Raw genomic sequence first — 23,390 nt, forward strand, 5'->3', positions numbered from 1 at the left:
ATTCCAGCCCCAGATAAATCTAAAGAGAGAGAGAGAGAATATATGAAAATAATAGTCTGTTTCATTGGGGGTGGAGGGCAGGGCATGTATGCCACTGCCTAATATCACCTGGTCTGACCCTCCACCCACCTGCCCGTTATTCCTCTTTTAGTTTCAAAGAACGCAGTTGGGGAGGGGGTGAGGATGATCTTGGGAAGGGGCTGGAAGGCGTGGGAGTAAAGGAAAGAGTAGCAAATAAAGACAGGGCAGATCCAGAGGTGGGGGCCAGCCGGGCTGGGACAGAGACAAGGACAGGTGAGGGAGGGGAAGCTCTCCCACCTGATGTGGGCTTCGGGGATGATGTCATCCATGATCACATAGACCATGGCGCCGGCAGCAAAGGCCAGAGCATAGGGCAGGATGGGCTCCGCCAGCACCACGGCAAAGGCACCAAAGACCCCGGCCAGAGGCTCCACCATGCCGCTGAGCTGCCCGTACCTAAGGAGAGAACAGAGACACGTCCCACCGCGGGGAGGGTCAAGCAGACACAGGCATGCTCAGACTGCTGACTCAGTTCTAGAAAACCATGCATTGTCTTCCACATCGGATTGGCATGACAGTGCCAAAGCACTTCGCTGTTTTTTGTTTGTTTGTTTTTACACCACCTCTGTCTCCTTTCCCAACTCCCTATTACAGAGTTACAGGAGACACTCCTCCCAGGTTTATTTTAGAGTTTTAAGTTTCCCACATTGTCCTTTTAAAATAATGACATTACTGAGATATAATTCACATACCAAATGGCGCACCCATTTAATGTGTACAGTTCAGTGGTTTTTAGTATATTCACAAGGTTGCAACCATTTCACCACCATCTAATTCCAGAACATTTTCATTATCCCGAGAAAGAAACCCCACACCCACTAGCAGCCACTCCCCATTCCTCCCTCCCACCAGCCCCTGGCAACCACTAATCTGCTTTTTGTCTCCAGGGACTTGCCTATTCTGGACATTTCCTATAAACGGAGTCATACAATAGGTGATCCTTTTTACGGGCTTCTTTCACTTAGCATCCTGTTTTCTAGGTGCATCCACGCTGTAAAAAGTATCAGGACTTCATTCCTTTGATGACTGCATAATATCCCACTGTGTGGATACACCGCATGTTATATACCCACTCACTGGCTGACGGCTACATGGTCTTCTGAAGGATAGGACACTTGACGAGGAGTGGTATGGACATTTCCCAAGGACGGCTGTGCCTGGTATCTTTGGGGGTTCCGGCCACAACGGCACCCCTTCTGAAGGAGCTGTACCCACCTACCTCTGCCGACAAGGTGGACCTACCTAGCCATGTATATAGTGAGGACCTGTCCCCACTACCCTCCATCTTGGATTAAGGTGAGATTTCTCCTTTCAAAAACTCCCTTTATTTGAGCTAGTGAGAGTGGGTTTCTATAGGATGAAATCACATGAGCCCTGATTAAAACAGCAGCCCACGTGAGCCCTGAGAATTCAGTGCCAGGAGGTAAGCCAGTACCTGAACCCCACAGCTAAGCCCTACCGCCAAGAGACTCCTGTACAGGCTGAACACCAATACACGAGGTGTTGGGACATCTTTCCCACTGTTCCTTGCTGTGGGCACTTGGCAAGATATTACTGGCTCCGAGCCTCAGTCCGTTCATCTGTAAAATGGGGGTGAGAGACAACTTCCCCTCCATTCCTCCCCAGATGACAGGATAGGACTGTGGACTCCCACCTCCCCCCGCTTCTTCCCGGCCAGGAGCAGACGGTGGGCACGGGGGAGACACTGTTTGGACCGTAGCATCCTCCAAGGGGCCACCGCTTCCTGGCTCCGTGCTCGCACGCATGGGCCTGCAGACTCTGCAGCTCTTGAGTGTGTCCAGTTAAACAAACACTTTAATCTCAGGGTCTGGACACTGACCACAGATACCCCCCTTCCCTCCCCTCCTCGCCCCTGGAGTCTCTCCTGTATGAGATGGCAGTCACGGCTTCCGGGCTCACGGAACTCACATTTGAAAAAAATTTCTAGGGCCATCTTGCTCTGCCCTTCCCCCGAAACCTCTATTCCGTAGTCTCCAGCAACGGAGAAAGAGATGACACAGGATGGAACTAAAATGATTTAAGTATATGCAAGAACCTGTAAGTCACAAGGCCCTATAAAATGGAAGGCGTTTCTTAATTGTTGTTATGAGCGGTCCTTGCGTGCTCTCAGCGTACATTCTAAAGCGGCGGCTCCTTCCATAAAGAGGGGTTCTGAGGCTCAGAGTCCTGAGCTGAGGGGCAGAAGAGACTGCAGCCTCGGCCTCACCACTTGATGAGCTGGCTGGTGACACTCCGGGCCATGATCCCCTCCTCTGAAACCTGGGGCCTTACCTGACAGGTCACTGAAAAGGTAAAATTAGGGAACAGACTGGAAAGCCCGTTGGGGGCTATGAAAACACGAAGCGTGAGTACCACAGGCATCACCTTCCCAGATGCTGTTGACATAATCCTGGTCTTCGCTGTGACAAGGGTCATGACAGGAGCTAATGGGATGACTCTTGAGGACAGGCTGTGGTGAGTGCGTCTCCTTAGGGCATGGGACAGGGAGAGTGGACACAAGGTCTGCCTTGGTTCTCCCCACCCGAGAGAGAGAAAACCCCACAGAGTGGGCGTGTCTATCCCTGGAGGGGTTTTGAAAATAGGAAACACGGCCATTGGGGGCTGAAGGTCAAGAGATGAGTTTCTGGAGGTTTCTCCCAGCTTTGGGGGTGCAGCATTCAACCAGGTTGTTGGTGTTTCCAGAAGCTCTGGATTCACTTCCGGGCCAGAAGAGGCTGCTCTTGCCCGCAGGAGGACTGCTCTGAGCTCCACATCGGACCCGACCCTGGCCTCCGACAGTGGGCGTCTGGAGCACTTACCAGAAGGCTCTCCAGGTGGAGAATCCAGCCCCTCGCAGCGGGAGGCTGACCGCGAGGCCCTCCGGGAAATTCTGGATCCCAATTCCAATGGCTAAATTCCTGAAAGACCAAGAAGGCACGTGAAGGCGGATGTCCAGAACGGGAGCACCCACACAGACGGGGGCCCTGGCCTCTGCCCAATGCCCTCCTATGGTATTAGAGGCCCCAGTGGATCCCTGTGACAGGGGAGGGAAGGGGAAAGCTTAGGGCATGCGTGCAGGTGGAGAACACAAGGAGGAGGGGGACACGGGTCCTCCCCGCTTCACGCTGTCCTTGGTCCCTGGAGACGCTCCATGTTTCTGGACCTTACAGCACGGCGGGGAGCACGCTGGTTGGGTGTTAGGAGAACCCGAGTTCTGCCACTTAGCTGCACGACTCTGCACAAATCGTTGAACTTCCACACCTCGGATCTTTGTATGTAACGTGCAAGGGGTCACGTGGGGATACTAACTTCAGCCATGCAGGATTGCTGTCACCCAATGACCTGATTTCATGCCTATCAAGTCCCGAGCACATATGAGGTGTTCAGCACTTTGGGGGTTCCATTCCCTTACGGCATAGAGATGGAGAGATCACATTTTGTCCAGAAGCAACTTCAGAAACGGGACAAGGAAGAATGGATGCAGACTCCGATGGGGACCCAGATGTGGGTCTGGGCTGGGCTTCCCCACGGGCGCTCTGCATGCTGCTCTGGCACTGGCACTGCACTTCTTGGGGCCCCCGGGGAGCTCACGGTGACCCTCTGCCCTCCTGCCTCTGCAGGACACATAGGGGCTGGGCTCTGCAAATTGGTCACTTGGTCAGAGCCAAGCCTTGAGAGCCTGCTTTGCACACAAACCAGGTATTGGAGTACAAGGGAAGGAGAAACAGAAAGAGACGGGGACAAAAGCGATACGTGACCCCCCAGGGAGGTCCCCAGGCACGCACATAAATTAAGAACCCTCATTCCCCATGCAGCAAACTACCATGACTAAACTGCATGTCCATTGGCAGAGGAAGGAAAGGCAAGATGGGAAGGAAACAGGGTCAGTCTGAAGGCAACAGGAAGGCAGTTTTAGGGTATCTCCCCAGACGAGATTCTACCTTGGCTGGACAGGTCCACGAGGACTCACCTGGTCACTAAGGATCTCAAGGGCATGAGATGTGGGTGCCGCTTGGCAAGCAATGCTGGGATGTGGCCTGAGGGAGTTGTGGATGGATTGGATAGAAAAGGGAAACTCCACTGTCACTTGGCTTTCCGGTCAATTTGCTCACGTCCGTCTACCTTGCTGCCAACAGGAATCCACCCATCAGCTCTGGACAGCGGCCAGGGAGTGCTGTCGACCAGCAGCCGGCTCTATCCTGTCCTCCTTGCCCACTCACCCACCCCAAGATCCTGGGACAGGGACACACTTCCATTAGGCCACAGCCTCCTGTTCTACCTCCAGCAGAGAATACCTACGATAATCCCCAGTGTTTAATATTTCATCTCCTTTTTGTTTGAGGGCCTGAAACTCAGCCTGTGTTTTCTTTTATTCCCCCAACTCACGCATGCATCCTTCATATGGGACTCATAGCTCCAGACATCTTGGGAGGAGGGAGCCTCCACCTGGGAGCTGCCAGGTCAAGGAGACTCTTAGGAAGATCCTGACCCTTCCAGAGTCTTGGACTTACATTTATCTTGCATGGGCTTCCTTTAATCAACTCTCATCCTGTCCCCTCTGGACAACTTCATGATGTTTCCCCTCGGCATCCCCCCACCAGCGCATCAAAGTGACAATGAGCCTCTGAAAAATTATTATTAGTCTTTTGATAAAGGAACTGTTCTGGTGGCTTAGGGCTGCCAGGGTCATTGAGCGTGTCCCCCCAAAGCCAGGCAAAACTCTTCATAAGATGAAGTGGGCAGACAGGAAGACACCCCGCCTGGCATGTCCACAAAGGGCCCCTGGCGGTACCGCTCAGTGGGCGCTGACCTCCCCTGCAAGGTTACTGGCATCCTTGCCTACGTTACCTAAGGCAGCGCTCTCCTTTTACTTCTTAGAGAGGGAGGGGTTCAGACATGCTCTGACCTCATCCCAAGAGCCAGAGGACAGCAAACAGGGCCAGTAAGTAAATATTTTAGGCTTTGAGGGCCATCGGGTCTCTGTTGCAACTATTCAACTCTGTCACTGCAGTGGGAGAGCAGCCAATATGTAAAGAAAAGTGCATGGCTGAGTTCCAATAAAACTTTATTTATAAAAGCAGCTCGGGGGCCGGATTAGGCCCACGGGCTGCAGAGTTGGCAGACTCCTGCCCTAATGCCTGAGGGGTACAGAAAGATCCGACAAGACGGAACCACAACCCTGGGCCATGAGCCCCCCGCACCGCCCCGAGGTCCTCGCCGCCCGGCACACAGTAGTTAAAGTTTGGGCTCTGCAGTTCGTCTTCTTGTGTTCGACTCCTGGGCCCACGATATGTTGGCTGTGCTACCTTCCATTCCCCCTGCCGTGAAATTCAAAGAACAATACAACCCCCGGCATCCCAGGGTTGCCAGGATGATGACCTTGGACGGGCCCTCTAAAGCCCTCGGCACACAGGAGCTGGCGTGTCCTGAGGGCCTAATCAAAGTCTATTGCGGGGTGGAGGTGAGCATTATCACTAAGGTCCCAGTGTGAGCTGATGACAGGAGGGGTGACAGAGAATGGGACTGACTGTAGGACAGTCAGGGTCAACAAGAGGACTGACTCAGCTTCAGGAAGCAGAGCTGGGCCAGGGTGGGGCTGAACCCTTTCCAGCTGGGAGGTCTCCCCAAGAACTCACAGGTCCCATTTCCGAGACAGGCTCAGAGTACTTGCCGCCCTGGGTCAAGACTCATGCCCTTGCCAAGTCCTGCGTCAGACAGATCTGACTTTGGCCCACCTGTGCTTACATCCCCACCAGCACTCGTTCATTTGTTCTTGTTGACACTTCTGTGAGACATTTACACCCCTGTAAGGTTGGACAGGCCAAGCGTACCTCCTTGGAGAGCCGCCGTGAACATGGAGGTCTTTCTGATACCGTGCTCCTGCCTGCTGGTCAGTCTGTTCGCGGGGCACAGAAGCTCCCAGGAGCCCCGGACTCATGATTCCCCTGGGTGGGCATCCTTCCCCTGGTCACCTCCAGGGTCCATCCCCGCTGAGACCCAGGAAGTGCCCAGAGATGGATCCTCCCCTTGACACAGAAGGGACATGAGCTGCTGGGAGGGCTTACGGGGCACTTTGATGAGCTTGGACTTGACTGTCCTGCTGCCTTTCTGAGTATGGACATCTGCAGTGGATGACGAGCCTAGAGGGTCGCCTCTGGGTGACCCTTGAGATTTTGTCCGAGGCAGAAGTACCTCTGCCAGGTGAGGGCTGGGAGTGAACCTTGGCCCACACCTTCTCCACGGCAGCCCAGATCTGCCCCAATTTCACAGGAGACAACGAGAGTAGGAGAAATTAGACAGGGTCCAGAGAGAAATCCGGCTTGTGATTTTTAGGCAAAAGCTGCTGTTCTGCTCCTTTGCTTTCTAAACAGTCATGTGCGCAAGGCGGTGAGCCCTGCTGGCCAGCTAGGAGTCCCCCCTTTCTGAGTCCCTAGCCATCACTCCCCAGCCAGTCTAAAGGGCAGGGTAAAAGGGTCAAGAGTGTCCTTTCTTGCCTCAAAAGGCCCGAGGACAAACACCTCTGTTGTCAGGGGCGGGAGGATGAGAGCCGGCCTCGGGGGGTGGGGCTGGGGGCTGGTTTGGGGATCAGAGTCAAGGGTCTCGCCTCTTCTCACCTCCTGGGTCCCGGGTCTAGGAATCCAAACCCAGCTCTGGGTCACTTTGTCCAGCCTTGCTCAAGTTACAGGACCCTGACAAGCATGCTCCCACCAGCCCTGGGCAGGAATACAGCCTCTTCTAGAGGCTTCTGCTGTCACTTTCATAGCCCAAGCTGACCCTGAGCTCCTATTCCAGGAGTGGGGAGCATTTGAAATATATTTCTGGTGATGGAGTGAACCTTAAGGGCAAATCCTTGCCAATAGTTCGTTAGCCCCGGCCCTGCCTTCTTGGACCGACCCTCACAGCGGGGTCTTTTTCCTCCAAACCTTTTCACTATCCCCTTGCTGCCCCCCAGATGGCTGAGTGAATACAACCAGCTCCTTGACCTTTTGCAAAGGTCCAAGGTTTCTTTCAACGAGGAAGGTCAAGGTGTCTGTCCAGGCCTTACATCCCTCGTCTGACAGCACTTTGCAGCTGGCTCGCTGTGCAACGCCACCGCCTGTCCCCTGTGCCCACAGGCAGGCGCTCGACTCACCCCAGACCTAACCGGGGAGCGAGCTGCCGCCCCATGTCGCCAGTGAGTCGGAGGCGGGGTCCCCCGTTCAAAGTCCTCGCCATGACTTGGGAGTGACTGCAGCCATCCGCTGGGCGGGCTCCGGAACCTCCTTGCATCCCGCCCGGGAGCCGCCATCCTGATAAGCAGCACAGAAACCCCATTCTTCTACGCCTGGTGAGCCGCGTTCCCTGGGCCCTGCCCCGGCTCTGGCACGGGGCTGCCAGCCCAGCCAGGCACCACACCCTCGGGATCCTGCCAACCTTTGTCAGCAGGGCGCCGCCTCGCTGGGCGACCGTGGAATCTCTCCTGAGTGCACCTGGGCTCCTTCAGCCCAGAGCAAGGGCTGGACTGCAGCTTCTCTGCCCTTCCCGCCTTCGTATACGCCCCTTCTTAACGTGGCTGTCCTCTGCACACACACACCGGTGCATCACGTTCCCGTGGCCTCTGTGTGCTGTGCGGCTGTAGGGGTGACCCCATGGAAGGGCTCAGTCCCCTCCACACCCTCTACTCTGCTCTTCCACTTGCATCAGCCCAGGAAATCGAATGAAACCCCCTGGGTATTCTGATAAGCTGTGGCGTCAGCAGCGGGTCTGCAGCTTTCAGGAACGTGATGACCACTTCGAGGACCACTGGCCTAAGAAGTTATCAAAGGGGATGAGGATGAGGATGGTGGCCACGCCCACCTCCAACTCAGGAGCCCCCCCCTGCTACCTGACACCCAACAAAGGAGCATCCCAGGGCCGGCCCCTGCTGGGAGCCGAGGACACCAGCGGCCACTTGTGACTGAGTCAGGCGGCCTGCAGACTAGGTCGGGGCGCTGGAGGGGATCCTGGGACACCGCAGGAGCATCACAGTGGAGGGCCACTGGGGACACAGGACATTTCAACAAAAGTGATAGGGGATAATGGCCACCGTGTATCCAGGTGCGAAGCAGCAGCAGTGAAGCCGGGGCTCAGGGGGGCAGGGCTGGCCCCTCGGAAGCCCGAGCTCAGAGCTGACTTAGGAGCAGTGGGGGCCGTGACTGGCTGGCAGGGGTGGGCGTGCAGCCTCCACGGGCGCTGGGCGCGGAGGCTGCTCCAGGCGCGCTCATTCCCTCCTGCAGCCCCACTGTGCTCCCCCCATGGCCTCCACACCTACGGACACCCTGCCCCTGCCGGCGTCCCCAGGGCATGGGGCTTGCTGGGCTCTCCCCTCCATCCTTTACACTTGGGAAGGGAAAGCCCGAATGAGAGGCTTCTTTTCCAGGATGGGCTATGAAGATTCTGAGCAGGATTCAAAAGCAACAGGAACAAAGATGCAGATGCAGACGTAGAGAATGGACTTGAGGACATGGGGAGGGGGAAGGGGAAGCTGGGACGAAGTGAGAGAGTGGCATGGACATATATACACTACCAAATGTAAAATAGACAGCTAGTGGGAAGCAGCCGCATAGCACAGGGAGGTCAGCTCGGTGCTTTGTGACCACCTAGAGGGGTGGGACAGGGAGGATGGGAGGGAGACACAAGAGGGAGGAGATATGGGGATATGTGTATACGTATAACTGATTCACTTTGTTATAAAGCAGAAACTAACACACCATTGTAAAGCAATTATACTCCAATAAAGATGTTAAAAAAAAAAAAAAAGCGCAACAGGAAAAGCCCAAACCTTGGCCCTTTGGAAGACTCGAGGCCCCTGCCTTGTGTGTTTTGTTCTTCCGGGCAGGGGCACAAAGGCACCATGACCAGTCTGGACCTCAGCAAGTCAGCGGCAGGGAGAGGGAAGTGGGAATGAAGGGTTCTTTAAGAAAGAAACCACAGGCTGTCCCTGACAGGGTCCCTGCCCTTTGGTGACAAGTCAAGCTCCACGGTGACCTGTTCCCCAGGACTTAAGGGAGCAGCAAGGGAGGGAATCCTGCGAGGAGGGCCAGGAAAGGCCAGGAAAGGCTTGTCTATGGGAGAACGGGGCCGGGAAAGGCTTGTCTATGGGAGAATGGGGCCGGGAAAGGCTTGTCTATGGGAGAACGGGGCCGGGAAAGGCTTGTCTATGGGAGAACGGGGCCGGGAAAGGCTTGGCTATGGGAGAACGGGGCCGGGGCGGGGGCGGGGGGAGAGCGGGGAGAGCAAGTGGAGGGAAAAGAGGGGAAGGAGGAGGGAGGGTTAAGGGCAGGGTGTCATGGGGCAGTGGTGGGGGGTGATGGCTCCTGGGGGCTGGGCTGCACGTGCAGGCGCTCCGGGTAGGTGAGCCCAGGGTCTGTCCAGAAGGGTTACCTCTGCAGGGGAGCTGGATTTGGCTTGGACTGTTCACACTTCTCTTTTCCTCTCCCTTAAGAACCTGAATTTTCTAGGAAGGGCAGACCCAGTCCAGCTGTTTTTAAAGTTCATTTCCTAGGAGATTTTTTTTTTTTTTTTCACATGCCGAGATGGAAGAGAGAATGGCGGGAAGGAAGAAGACAAAACCTCTCTCCTCCCCTGACCTGGGGGAGGACGTGAGCAGCCACGGTTTCCCTAACCTCAAAGCCCCGCCCCGTCCGCAGCGTAAGCAAACGCGTAAAAGTCACAACTCCCCGACTGCAGTCTGAGTTTTGTGATGGTAACTGGGGTGCCCAACTGCCCCGGTTTCCTGGGACACTGGACGTTCGGTGCTGAAACGGGGGCTGTCCGGGGCCAACTGGGATGAGGTTGGTCATCCTTGGAAGCACCCAGAAGCCTGGTGGGTGGCAGAGGCAAACTTGGGTGAGAATTTTAATTTGCCGCAGAGGATGTGCACACAATCTTGGAAGCTGAGATGTTGTTTTGTTGTTGTTGTCGTTTTTCACTCTCCAACGCTGCTGATGGTCTAACGCAAGTTCCAACCGCTCCTGGACCCGTCAGATACATCTCCCTCCAGCCCTCACCAGCCCCAGGAGCGTCAGGTCGGTCCACAATGAGTGTGGCCCTCTGTCTCCAGCCCAGCCCCGAGCTGGCCGGGCACGGCAGGGGCAGGAGAGGTGGCCTCCCTGCAGTGACAAGCGGCAGGCACTTTGCTCTCCGTCTGGGGTAGGGACACAAGCGGACTGGTCAGCCTGCTTGGGGCTAGAAGGCAGCTGGAAACCCCGGGGCTGGGGGGACCTGGAGGGGGCAGGGAAGGCACGGGGCTCACCCCCAGGTACTGACTCTCCGCAGACAGAGTGGGCTGGGCCCATGGGGGGTGCCAAGGAGGCGCAGGCGGGGCAGTGGGTGCCCACGCCCCAGTCTGGATGCAAGGGCGGAAGCCAGAGCCCCAAGGTGCCCCTCCACTGCCTCTCGTATTCCTTGCTCTCCCAGCCCGCGGGGGCAGATGGCCAGGGCCTCTGAGGTGCAATGCTGGTCCTCCAGGCTGCCAGCTTGGGCGGGGTGGTGCTACCCACCCTCACCTTCAGATACCAGTCATCCCAAGAGGTGGGCGACAGGAAGGAAGGCCGTGCCAGTGGGCAGGTGCTTCTGCTTCTTCTTAGAGGCCTGACCCCCTTTCCCTCCAGGGGCTGCCTTCCCAGCTCCAGCTCCACCTCAGAGTTAAAAGTCACCCAGGCTGCGGGGCCTTCCGAGTCCCCTTGTTCAACACCTTCTTTGTTAGTAGAAAACAAAAGCACAGAGAAGTTCAAGGTCTTTGCAGGCAGTGTGACTTGCCTGCATCCCCAGGTGCACCGCTGTGACCCGGTGCGTCGCGTCGGCTTTTACTTTGTAAATCAGGCATAAACTGCCCCATTCTCAGGGCTCTTCTGAGGATGGGGGATAGTCTCTGTGAAGTGCTGGGCACAGCTCACAGCCCAGAGTGGACGCTCCTTAAATGGCAGCTTGCGTGAAAACTGCCCGAGGCTCCTGAATGAGCCGGACACTCAGGCCCCTCGGTCCCCGCAGCCTGGTGGCCTTTCCGACCTCACACGAATTTCACCTCCAGCTCATGCTCCTAACCCTTCCAGATTCTGTGACCTCCGGGTCCGAACCAAGGCTGGCAATAGCAGCTGGCGGCCAGTGGGGACCCTCTTCTCAGGAGTGACCCCAGAATCCAGCACTGAGCCCCAGCCATGTGTGAGAGCTCACGCGGCACACGAAGATGTTGGGAAGGGCCCCCAACTTCAAGGGGTTTACAACCTAATAGCGGGTGAAGAAACCCGCCTACAAATGCCTACAGGGTAGCACAGAGCTTGCCAAAGGCCATAAGAGAAGCACAGAGCCTACAGGGAGGAAGGTGATCCGGGAATCCTTCCTGGAGAACGTGGCACTCAAGATGGACTTTGAAGGGTGGGGAGCCTTTCGATAGCTAGAGAGAGATGGGGAGATGCTTCTGCTACAGGAAGAAGCGACGATGGAAGCATCAGTGTGAGATGCTAGGGCAGGGCAGTCCAGGCCTGCCCTTCTCTCCCCTTCCCCCATTTAAAGCCAACGCACAAACAAGAGCAGAAAATGCTTTGGAGTCAAAGCCTGACTCTCCTTGGCATCATCTTCTAAGAATCTTTCCTGTGCACAGCTGAGTCTGCCGGCTTTTCAGGACAAGTGCTAAATGCCCCAGCTCCACCCCAGGGGTCTTCGCAAGGCCAAGTATGAGGTTGCATCCCAGGAGTCTACACCCATCTTTGGAGACCGACCCCTGTGCTGAATGAGACCCTTGAAGGGGGTTCCCTTGAAATCCATGCCTTAGCCGTCTCCACTCAAGCCTTTCACTTAAGAATGTCTCCAGGGGACTTCCCTGGCGGCCCAGCGGTTAAGACCCTGCGCTTCCACTGCATGGGGCGTGGGTTCGATCCCTGGTCGGGGAACTAAGATGCCACACAGCCAAAAAAAAAAAAAAAAAAAAAAAAAGGAATGTATGTCTCGGGCCTTGAGCTTGGGGAAAGCTTTCAGCAAGGGTTGGCGGCAGCAGCACAAAGCCTGTGCCAGGAGCAGCACAGATCCCGTTGCAACAACCTGCGGTGGAAACCAGCTTCTCTTTTGTTACCACGCCCGTCAGAGGGAGACTAAGGTCCTCCGGCTGGAATAAGAGTGATGATAATCATCTCTGCCGTTTATGGAGTGTTACTAAGTTTCAGGCGTGGTTGGAAGCATTTTACAGGTAGCAACACGCCTCGCCCTCGCAACCAACTCCTAAGTGTTTCCTACCATCATTATCCCCATTTTACAGATGGGGAAAGTGATGCACAAGGTTCAGTGACTTGTCTCCAGGGCTACCCAGCTGGGAAGTGACAGAGGGTACTCTTAACCACTATTCTATAAGCCTCGGGTCCTCTGGGCCTCACACGGACCCATCAAAGCATCGTGGACACAGACGGTTACCTGGGCTCAAAGCCCCAGCAGAGAAGCAGGTGCTGCCTCATGCCTGCTGGACCAGTGAGCTGAGGCTCTGGCCCACTCTGGTAGACAGGAGAGAAGGCCAGGTGGGGCAGATGTTAACAAGTGGCCTCCAGGGTTAACGGGGTCAGAACATCCTATCTACAGCAGGCTTCTCGACCTTGCCACTCTTGACATTTTGGACCAGTTCATTCTCTGTTGTGAGGGCCCGTCTTGTGCATCGTAGGATGTCTAGCGGCATCCCCTGGTCTCTACTCACTAGATGCCAGTAGCACCCCGCTAGTGGGGACAACCAAAAACACCTCCAGACATTGCAAAATGTCCCCTGGTTAAGAACAACTGACCCAGAGTAAACAAGAGTTTAGGTGAACTTGCTTCTGCAGCAAATATCTGAACACCGGAAACTGCTCAGACTGGGCAAGAAGAACCTCTGATCTTGTGCATCTTATTTGAGAATTTCTAGGCTCAGTGGAGTCGAGTCTTCTAGGGAGCTTAGCTCAAGCAAGACAGATTCCTGGGATTCAAGGTAGAAACAACACCTGAGAACCACCAGGCCTCTGCTCCCTTGTTCCAAAGGCAGTAGCTTCCGAAACTCAAGGTTGCACAATTCTGGGGGCACACCGTGTGCTCGGTGAATGGCACCCCCTGGAGATGCGCAGTGGGACATTCCTGCTGGAACCCCAAGCACAGATTATGCTCAGTGTAGGGGTTAGTTCTGGGGTTGGAGGTGAGGCGTCCTGGGGAGGTGGTAGAGAGAGTCCTGGTTTTCTCTGAAAATTGGCAAGTGAGCGTCCCTGCAACCCGCAGCTTGGCTCTCCAGGCTACGTCCTCTGGCCGGCTGAGTATGCAAGGAGCTTGGCATATTCCTGACAAGACCTGCTTCACCTCGGCTTTCAGATCCTCCCATGAGCCGTGAGCGTGTGTGTTCTTGCGTGGCAGGCCCTTACATACTGTTTTGATTGTTATCACCCTGCCATGAAAGGCCTGATTGTTCAGGCTCTGCGGTGACATCACCGGCTTCCCACTCGAGCAGCTTGTTGAGGTGTCTGATGAGCCTGCAGGTGGGCTGGGTGCTCCCCGCAGGGCTGCCCGGCCCTACCTGCTCAGTGGAGCTGGCTTAGCATGCAAGGGATCTTCCCCCACCCCTTCTTTCTGTTCTGGGAGGCTTACTGCCACGGGCTGGAAAGATGAGATGACCCGTGGGTTCCCTACAAGCCCGCCACCCTCCCCAAAGCGGGCGGGGAGCAGCCCCAGGAAGTCAAGCCACAAGGCAGGGTGGTGTCTGCAGGTGATTCAGGCCACCTCTGTGCACTTCTCCTTGTCAGAAAGCAGAGAAGCCTACACACAGCTAGGGGATCTCTAGGTCCCCGAGGGATGCCCTGGGGACCTTTACTTGCTAAGTATCCCAGCAAGTCAGTCAAGCCTATGCACAGGCCAGGTATGAGGCTGCCTTACGTGATGTGAAAAGCACCCAGGGGTACATACCCGAGAGCAATACGCTTATATATTCACTCAAAGACATGTACGAGGAGGTTCACAGTAGCCCTGTCCATAATGGCCCCAAACTGGACATGAAGCAAATGCCTGTCCAAGACAGAATCAATCAATCAATTGTGTTCCGTTCCCACAATGGAATACGGTGTACAGCAGTGAGAATAAATAATCTCTGGTGCCATGCTACAGGGTGAAGCATCTTAGAGACAGAATTTTGACTGAAAGAAGCTAGACGCAAAATAGTAAAATGCTCTGTGATTCTATTTACAGAAAGTCTCTAAACAGGCAAAACTAAGCTGTGCTTTCTCATCCGTGAATTGATATAAGGTGCTGGTGGCCGAGAGCAACAATTTTTTTGGTTAATTCTCCCTAATATACTTGGAATTTTATTTTATTATTATTATTTTTAAGCCATCTGCTCCAGGAGAGAACCAAGAAAAGTCCATTTGTATACAAATCACTAACCCTGCTAGAAAATAAACCCAGCGTGGTATACTTATCAGAAATAATTAAACTTTAACTTCTTTTATAGTAGGGTCAAGAAATATCACTCTTGGGACTTCCCTGGTGGCACAGTGGTTAGGAATCCACCCGCCAATGCAGGGGACACAGGTCTGAGCCCTGGTCCGGGAAGATCCTACATGCTGCGGAGCAACTAAGCCCGTGTGCCACAACTACTGAGCCCATGTGCCACAACTACTGAAGCCCGAGCGCCTAGAGCCCGTGCTCCGCAACAAGAGAAGCCACCGCAATGAGAAGCCCACGCACTGCAACGAAGACCCAACGCGGCCAAACAAAAGTAATAAATAAATGAATAAATTTTTTTAAAATCTATTTAAAAAAAAAGAAATATCACTCTTATTTTAAACACAATGCATTTGAGCAAAATATAGAGACTCTAGAATAAAGGCAGGAATTCAAGTCCTGGGTGGGGGTCAGACTTTTGGGAAGAGCATAACCTCCTTTTAATAAAGATGTTTCATTGAAGCTGAATGTACGTGCAGAGAAGAGCACATATTATAAGTGGCCGGCTTGATGTCTTTTCAGAAACTTGCTGAGTTTCATGAAACCCACACCCAGATCAAGAAACGGGACAGTACCGGCACCCAAGAGCCCCTCAGCCCTGGGCTTCCTGCTCCTTGCTGCCCTGGCCCCAAGAGGGGTCATGATCCTCACCTCTAACCCGCGAAGCTCAGGGGTGCCTGCTTTTGAACTTCACATCAACAGTTTAGGCGGCCGTGTAAGACCCCAGTCGAGGGTTATCTGGGGGTTTGGATGCAAGGGCTTTGCATTCTCATCTCCCATGAACTTGGCATGTCGGTAGTCTCCTTAGGCCGTAGGATTGGACCTCTGTACAGGTGCACCTCGTTTTCTGGTGCTTCGCAGATATTGCGTTTTTGTTTTTTTTTTTTAACAGATTAAAGGTTTGTGGTGACCCTGCACTGAGCAAGTCTATCGGCGTCGTTTTCCCAACAGCATTTGCTCACTTTGTGTCTTTGTGTCTCATTTTGGCAATTCTCGCAAATGTTTCAAACTTTTTCATGGTTACTACATTTGGCATGGTGATCTGTATGTAACATCTTGGATGTTACTACTGTAATTTTTTGTTTATATTTTTTTAATTCAAGTATGTACATTGTTTTCTTAGATATCACGCTATTACACAACTAACAGACGACAGCGGAGTGTAAACATCACTTTGACACGCACTGGGAACCCCCCAAATTTCGTGTGATTCGCTTTGTGGCAGGGGTCTGGTGTCTCTGAGGTGTGCCTGTATAGGGTATTTCCTCAGGATACCTAAGTTCGTCCCTCTGCTTTCTTATTCACTGAACGCTGTAATCAAGTCCAGATCAACATTTTAGGGGAGGGCTTGGGACTAAAACATTTCGTTCTCCAGCACACGAAATACCATTGCAAACCACTAAAACATTTTCCAGCATTTTGGCACTTTCTTCTAAAGGGCGTTTTAAAGTGCCTTTATAAGCATTTATTATTTCTTTCACTTAGGAGGTATAAGTGCGTTTTCCATTTTGTACACGTAGGAATCAAGGCCTAGAAAGGGTGAGTGATAAACCTGAGAAGACAGCCTGGGTCACTGCAGTCGGGGAAACGGTGCTGGACTCCAAACCCTTTCCCACACCTCCTCTCTCAGGGAGAAACAGTACACGTGGCCAGTGAGCCAGGTGGGACCCCCCCCGCCGCCACCATCTCCTCTCTGGTTTACTGGGCTCCTTGCTTCTCCCCTTGCCCCTAGAGTCTATTCTCTGCTACGTCTGCTACGTCTGCTTATGATGCTTCTCTGCGCAGAACACTGCCCCGGCTGCACATTTAACTCGGAGGCAGAGCCCAGGTCCTTCCCATGGCCTTGGTGACCCACGTGCTCCTGCCCTCCATTCCTCCCTGGCCTCTTTGGGTACACTCTTCCCCTGGTTCCTTCTACTCCAGCTTCCGGCCTCCATGCCCTTCCTCAAATGTGCTTGGCTACTCCCACCTCAGGGGACGTATCTACTGGAACATTCCTTCTCAGATATTTGTGCCTCACCGCTTCACCTTTTTTAAGACTGAGCCGGGGCTTCCCCGGTGGCGCAGTGGTTAAGAATCCGCCTGCCAATGCAGGGGAAACGGGTTCAAGCCCTGGTCCGGGAAGATCCCACATGCCGCGGAGCAACTAAGCCAGTGTGCCACAACTACTGAGCCCGCGAGCCACAACTACTGAGCTCACGTGCTGCAACTACTGAAGCCTGTGTGCCTAGAGCCCGTGCTCCGCAACAAGAGAAGCCATTGCAATAAGCCCACGCACCTCAGTGAACAGTAGCCTCTGCTCGCCGCAACTAGAAAAAGCCCGCGCGCAGCAACGAAGACCCAACGCAGCCAAAAAAACAAAAACAAGACTGAGCAGTATGACTTTTCCAAGGCTGGGTCATAAAAGACACTGCAGCTCCCGTCTGTCTCTCTGGACCACTAGCTCTGGGGGAAGCCAGCTACCATGTTCTGAGGACCCTCAAGCAACCGTAAGGGGGCACCCATGGGACAAGGAGCTGAGGCCTCCTGCCAGTAGCTGTGCAGGGGCACCACCTTGGGGAAGCAGATCCTCCAGGCCCCGTCCAGCCTTCAGACGACGGCAGCCCTGGCTGGCCTCTTGACTGCAACCTCAAGGGAGACCCTGAGCAGGGGGACCATTCAGCAGAGCCGCTCTCGAATTCCTAACCCACACACACAAAAAAGTGACATAATGTTTACTGGGTTGAGCCAATGATCTTTGAGCTACTTTGTTATACGGTAATAGATAACTAAGACAGCCACCTTCTCAGTGAAATCCACCCTCATCCCCTTCTCTAAAATGTAAACCACCCCAGCACTGTCATGCCCCCTTAACTCTAGTCTATTTTTCTTTTTTGTTCTTTTTTGGTCAGCAACTCTTACCTTCCAACCTACTGTATAACGTACTCATTTTTTATGTTGATTGTTCTTTTGTCACCCTCCCATCTGACCTGGCATCAGAACAAGCTAGGAACCTTTGTCTGTTCCCCGATGTGTCCTGAGCACCTAGAAGAGTGCCAGGTGCGCACAGCGATGAAACAGACCTACGTACAGACAGGGGCCCGTGAATTCTAGCAAAGGCTGAGGTCTTGTCGGCTCCCAGACGCAGGCAGTCAGTCAGCAGTGAGCATGTCACAACTCCCTGGACCTTGGTATCTTCGGCTGTACAGGAAGGAGGTCACACTGGGCGACCCACCAGCCCTTTTCCAGACCCTAAGCTTTGTGGCTCCCACACGACGATGGCCTTATGGGTTGTCCAGAGTCCAGGGGCTGCAGAGACAGGCCCCCGCCTTGGCCAGAGCTCATTTTCCTGTCTGCGCACATCTGGAAAGCCAAAAAACCAAGACCATCGCATTGTGCACATCTGGACGGCATAAACCGATCATGCCAAGAGGAAACTCCGAAACGGCTGCTCAGCGAAAACTGCAGCACAGGCCACACGAGATGGGCTGAAAGGCTCCTTTCTTTTGCAGCCGCAAAACAATCTTCTGGGCACGATCTCAGAAGCTGAATGCTCCGCGGCTGAATAACATATGCTCTCAATAGCCTTCGACGGCAGTCGCTGCCTTCTCTGCCTGGCTCCCGGCCAACGCAAAACTTAAAGAACCGGGACATTTTCCCCCACTCCTCCCTTGTTCAGACCCAACTATACCTTCAGTTATCCTCGGGGCCTGTGTACCAAGTTCAAAGCTGAACACCACCTCCCCCCGCTCCTCCTCCTCCTCCTCCGCCCCCTCCTCCTCCAGGGAAAGTAACTGGACCGCAAGCTTAATGCAAACTGAACAAGGAGCTTTGAGCTCTGGTGGGAAATCACTGGCTGTGTGCATGTAGTTAGAACGTGCTTGACCCTCCGTCCCTCCACCCTTCCGTGGCCGGGAAGAGATTACTACCCCTTAACATGTAGTCAGTCTGACAACCAGTCTGGGCTCCCAGAACAAAGAGGGAGGATATTCCTTTGCAAATGAAAGGAGTTTCAGGGGCTCGGGACTTCCTGCTAGCTCTTCAGCAGTGCGGGGAGGGGGAGAGCAGGCAGGGAAACGTGGGGCTCTCTACACCTGCAACTTCACAGCTGGTGACGGCAACGGCTTGATGGCCAGGACAACCTGGGACACAGGAAGACTCAGGTTTGCCACAGGGAGGCTTCGGGTCAATGTCCTGTGAACAAGGGGGACGGATGCAGAAGACCTTGGGGTTGGGGTGTCTGGTCATCCTTCAGCATCCTTCTTTAGACTTCTCTTAAAAGTACAGGAACACAGGAAGTTACAGCCCTGAAGCCCAGCCCTGAACCCTTGCCCTCAAACAACAGCACGTCCTCAAGACTCAGAACATCGACGTCGGTGATACCACTTTCTACTCTGAACCCTAACAGCACTGAAGGCACACGGCCCGGAGCCCGCAGCCCCCTGCCCCTGGGTGCAGACTGGACCTGAAGAAAACCAGGCGAGATGCTGGAAAGAAATCTGAAGGAAGAGGAAGCTTTTTCGTCCTTGTGCTGTGTATTTCTGGGTTGCTTTCTAGCTAGCTGGAGACTCAGAGCTTCGCCACTGGGCAATGTCTCTGTTTTCTTGGCTTCTCAGTATGGATAATCGTCAGCTGGAAGGTTCCGCGCCCGCTGCTGTGCACGTGCTACTGATGACACCAAGACGGTGGGCGAAGCAGCCACCCCGAATCAGAGCCACTTCCTTTAGAAGTGCCTGGCGGCGACTGCAGAGGGGCCCGGCTAACAGCAACCACAGCCAGGGCACCACTGTGACTTACTGAGTACTGTTCAGGCATCCTTTGGGTTCACCCTGGCAGTGACCCGATGGAGCAAGTGCTATCAACCCATTTTATAGATGAAGAAACTGAGGCTTAGAGAGCTAAATCTCTCTCCCAAGTTCACCAGCCCACAGTCGCACAGCTACAATTCCAGTTCAGGTCTGCTGATTCCAGAGCTCAAAGGCTTCACCCATGTGTCCTATGCAGCCCACCACACTCTGCACACAGGGCAGAGCGACAGTGGATCTTCCAGTTTACGGCGGAGGCGGGGGGGGGGAGCCTGTGATTATGAGCAGCATTTCGTATCATGAAGCCATCTATCACCAATATCCCACTGCAGGGTGGGACCTAGCACAAACACTGAAAAAGATCCCTGTTTGTTTAAAATATGAATGCTGCTTAATGATCTTAAAAAGAGGTTCCCGGTATTTTCAAAGGAATGGCTGGCTTCTGACACATGTCTGGTGTCCTTTTCTCTCTGGACCAAGTCAGTAACTGCAAAGAATTCCTTGGCTATTATATGTAGATCTTAATGGTTCAGTGGGGGGGAAAGTGCGCGCGTGCGTGTGTGTGTGTGTGTGTGTGTGTGTGTAGTGTGTATGAGAGTGTGTTCATCCATCTATAGAAAGAACAATAGTTTCACACACACACACACGTGAAAAAGAGCCCCTCCCCCCCACCACATACATGTAAAACGTGTCAGTCATCAACAGGCCACCATGCTGCCTTCTGTAGCTAGGGCAGACATGTTCAACCACCCAAACGCCTCCGTTGTCTTCCTGGCTCCCCCTATGACAAGACATCCCGGGAACAGCTTCAATGCCGACAGGCTGGGCACATCCCTATGAGGCCGAGGAAGCTGGCAGAGAAGAGAACCCAGGTCTCCAGCCGCTGCTCTCTGAGTGCTATCGGTGAGTGACGACCCCAGCAGGGGCCCCGTGTCTCCTGGGATCCTAGAGCCGGGCCTCCCCAGGCCTCATCACTCCCGCCAACCTTAACAGTGTTCACCACACCCATGACTCTTGCACGATTACTTGCTTTAAGTCAACCCCCTTTCTTTTCTTCAAATTTATTTTCAAGTAAAGTTGTAAGAATGCTGTAAGTGGAAGAAACCATTATTTGCCTGGCACAGGGAGTAACTGTAAAGGCACACATGTTGAAAGCAAATCAGAAATGGTGGGTCGAATGGAAGCAACCTAAGTACCCATCGACAGACGAATGGATAAAGAAGATGTGGCACATATATCCAATGGAATATTACTCAGCCATAAAAAGAAACAAAATTGAGTTATTTGTAGTGAGGTGGATGGACCTAGAGTCTGTCATACAGAGTGAAGTAAGTCAGAAAGAGAAAAACAAATACCGTATGCTAACACATGTATATGCAATCTTAAAAAAAAAATGGTTATGAAGAACCTAGGGGCAGGACAGGAATAAAGACGCAAATGTAGAGAATGGACTTGAGGACACGGGGAGTGGGAAGGGGAAGTTGGGACGAAGTGAGAGAGTGGCACAGACATATATACACTACCAAATGTAAAATAGATAGCTAGTGGGAAGCAGACGCATAGCACAGGGAGATCGGCTCGGTGCTTTGTGACCACCTAGAGGGGAGGGATAGGGAGGGTGGGAGGGAGGGAGATGCAAGAGGGAAGAGATATGGGGATATATGTATATGTATAACTGATTCACTTTGTTATACAGCAGAAACTAACACACCATTGTAAAGCAATTATACTCCAATAAAGATATTAAAAAAAAAAAAAAAAGAAATGGTGGGTCGATGTGGATGTGATGGAAACCTAGACGCTGGTGGGTGGTCCAGGGAGGGACCCCAGCCCCTTGCCACCTTCTACAGTAAAATCTCCGATAGGTGTCTTCCACAGAAATTCCAGATAACTGGGGGGTGGGGTAGGGAGAAGATTCCCAGTGCACATGGTGTCTGTAGCCTGGATGATCACATTGTTCCAATACGGTGCCTGGGAGGCAGATGAAATTAGTCAACACGCTGAAAATTCTGCCAATGGAGCCTGGCACACAGTAAGTGCTCAGTAAATGCTCACTGCTTTTCATCATCTACAGTGTGCAGAGAAGAGGTAAAAGAGCAGGCCTGAGACTGCTCGCCTCCTTAGAAAGGCCTGTTTGCAAGGCTGGCACTTGGCTGGCGTCTTAGAACTTGAATGGTAAACTGTCCCCTCCGCTGATAGAAAACTTTCCCTAAATGATAAGAGCGTTCACTGCACCTAAGCTGTTTGTGCAAATAATATTGTTTATGCTGAGCACCTGCTTTCCTTCCAGGAGCCTGGAATTTTAGCACGGGGTAGGCAGAGGGCACTGTGCGACCGGCCCCCAGTAAAACCTCTGGGCTCTGAGTCTCTAATGAGCTTCCCAGGAGGACAAGAATTTGCACGTATTGTCACAGTGCACGGAATTAAGTGCACCCTGGGTGACGCTGCAGGGAAGGGGCTTCTGGAAGCTTGTGTCTGGCTTACTCCAGACTGTGCCCCGCGTGCCTTTCCCCTTGGCTGATTCTGCGTTGTACCCTTTCACTCTAATACATCTTAGCTGTGAGCGCGACTCTATGCTGAGTCCTGTGAGCCCTTGAATCGCCAAATCTGGGGGTGGGCTCGGGGACGCCCAGCGCAAGAAGCAGCAGCAGGGGCTGGACCCAAGGGAAGCGGCTCACAGAACCCGTCACAGCCCAGGGTCGTGGGTGGAAGGCAGCCAGGGCCCCTGACTCCGTGGACTGGAAGTGGGGCCTCAGGGTCGGGAGGGCCAGTGGGCTGGAAGAGGGTTGGTGCATAAACCCGAGGGCCAGAGGTCACAGCGGGACCACAGGAACCAGCAATAGAGGCCAAATGGAGACGGTGCCCAGTGCCAGGTGGGCCCTGTCACATCACGGTGGACGCTGCAGGGAGAAAGGGCGGCATCCGACCAGATGCCTCTCCCCTCGGCCAAGTGATGGGGGACACTGGCAACTCGGATCTCCTCTAGGGAACCGGAGAAAAGGGAGGGGGAATCTCCAACTGACTGTGTTTACATCCTGAGCTGAGCAAGTTTAAAAGTAGAAGTGACAGGGCGGTCTTTAAAGGGCATGTGTTTACCAGTCAGGGCAAATGAGGGCTCAGCGCAGGGATCCCGGGGTGCGGAGCTGGTGGTCCTTACACCTGAGCGTGCATCGGAATCACCTGGAGGGTTTGTTAAAACAGGTTGCTGGGCCCACGCCCGGAGCATCCCGGAGACTGGGGTGTGCTCCGAGAATTTACTTTTTTAATGAGTTCCCAGGTGACACCCATGCTGCCAGGAGACGCACACTTTCAGAACCACTGATACAGAGACATACAGTTACGTGTCCCACGTCCGGATTGTCTCTGAGAGAGGAGAACCTGAGGAACAGGCCTCTGCAGCTTAGGAGAAGGAAGAATTACCTGCCCCCAAACTGTATGAGCAGCGCTAGGCAATGAGAGCTGCAAGAGTCCACCCCACGGGCAGCCGCTGGGCCCACGTGGGGCGGCTGGGCTCATCAAGCAAGGCTGCCTGGGCAGAGCTCTGGGGAAGGGGAACTGTGGCTGGTTCCAGAGCCTTCCAAGAAGCTGCACACGGCGACCCTGTCTCAGGGACCCTTCACCAGGCGTCGATGTGCAGGGGACGCCCCAGCCAATGTCAGTGTCCAGGCAGGACCCTCTTCTCAGCGGGCAGGTCCTGGTCCTGCTGCGGGATCCTCCCACCACATGGGCACGCGTTCTCTGCTCCAGAAGGGGCTGCAGGCATCTGGGAAAGCGACTTTTCCCTGCTATTTCCGTAGACCAAGGAGGCGACTTGGTCTCCCGGGGAACACTGGTCATGTCTGAACACATTTTTGGTTGTCACATCTGGAGACAGGTGACTGATAGCGAATGTGGAGAAGCCGGGGATGCTGGCACACATCCTACGACACCCACCCCTGGCAACCACGAATCTGCTTTCTGTCTCTGTGGGTTTTCCAACTCTGGACTGCATATAAATGGAATCACACAAGATGTGGACTTTTGTGGGTGGCTTCTTTCACTTGTCACAATGTTTTCAAAGTTCATCTG

At 53.8% G+C, this 23,390-nt stretch overlaps 1 protein-coding gene across 8 annotated transcripts in view; it reads right to left on the bottom strand.

Moving 5' to 3' along the window:
• The window catches only part of SLC39A11 (solute carrier family 39 member 11), a 423,988-nt gene that overhangs the window by 2,436 nt on the left and 398,162 nt on the right, over window positions 1–23,390 (bottom strand). For all 8 annotated transcript variants that reach the window (XM_036835763.1, XM_036835759.1, XM_036835758.1 and 5 more), the window contains 2 exons: window positions 2,901–2,999; window positions 319–477 (listed from right to left, as the gene is read on the bottom strand). In XM_036835763.1, the coding sequence (XP_036691658.1) occupies window positions 319–477; window positions 2,901–2,999 (258 nt within the window). The remainder of the gene's footprint in view (window positions 1–318; window positions 478–2,900; window positions 3,000–23,390) is intronic.

The sequence above is a fragment of the Balaenoptera musculus genome, chromosome 20, assembly GCF_009873245.2.
Source record: "Balaenoptera musculus isolate JJ_BM4_2016_0621 chromosome 20, mBalMus1.pri.v3, whole genome shotgun sequence".
Lineage (NCBI taxonomy): Eukaryota > Metazoa > Chordata > Mammalia > Artiodactyla > Balaenopteridae > Balaenoptera > Balaenoptera musculus.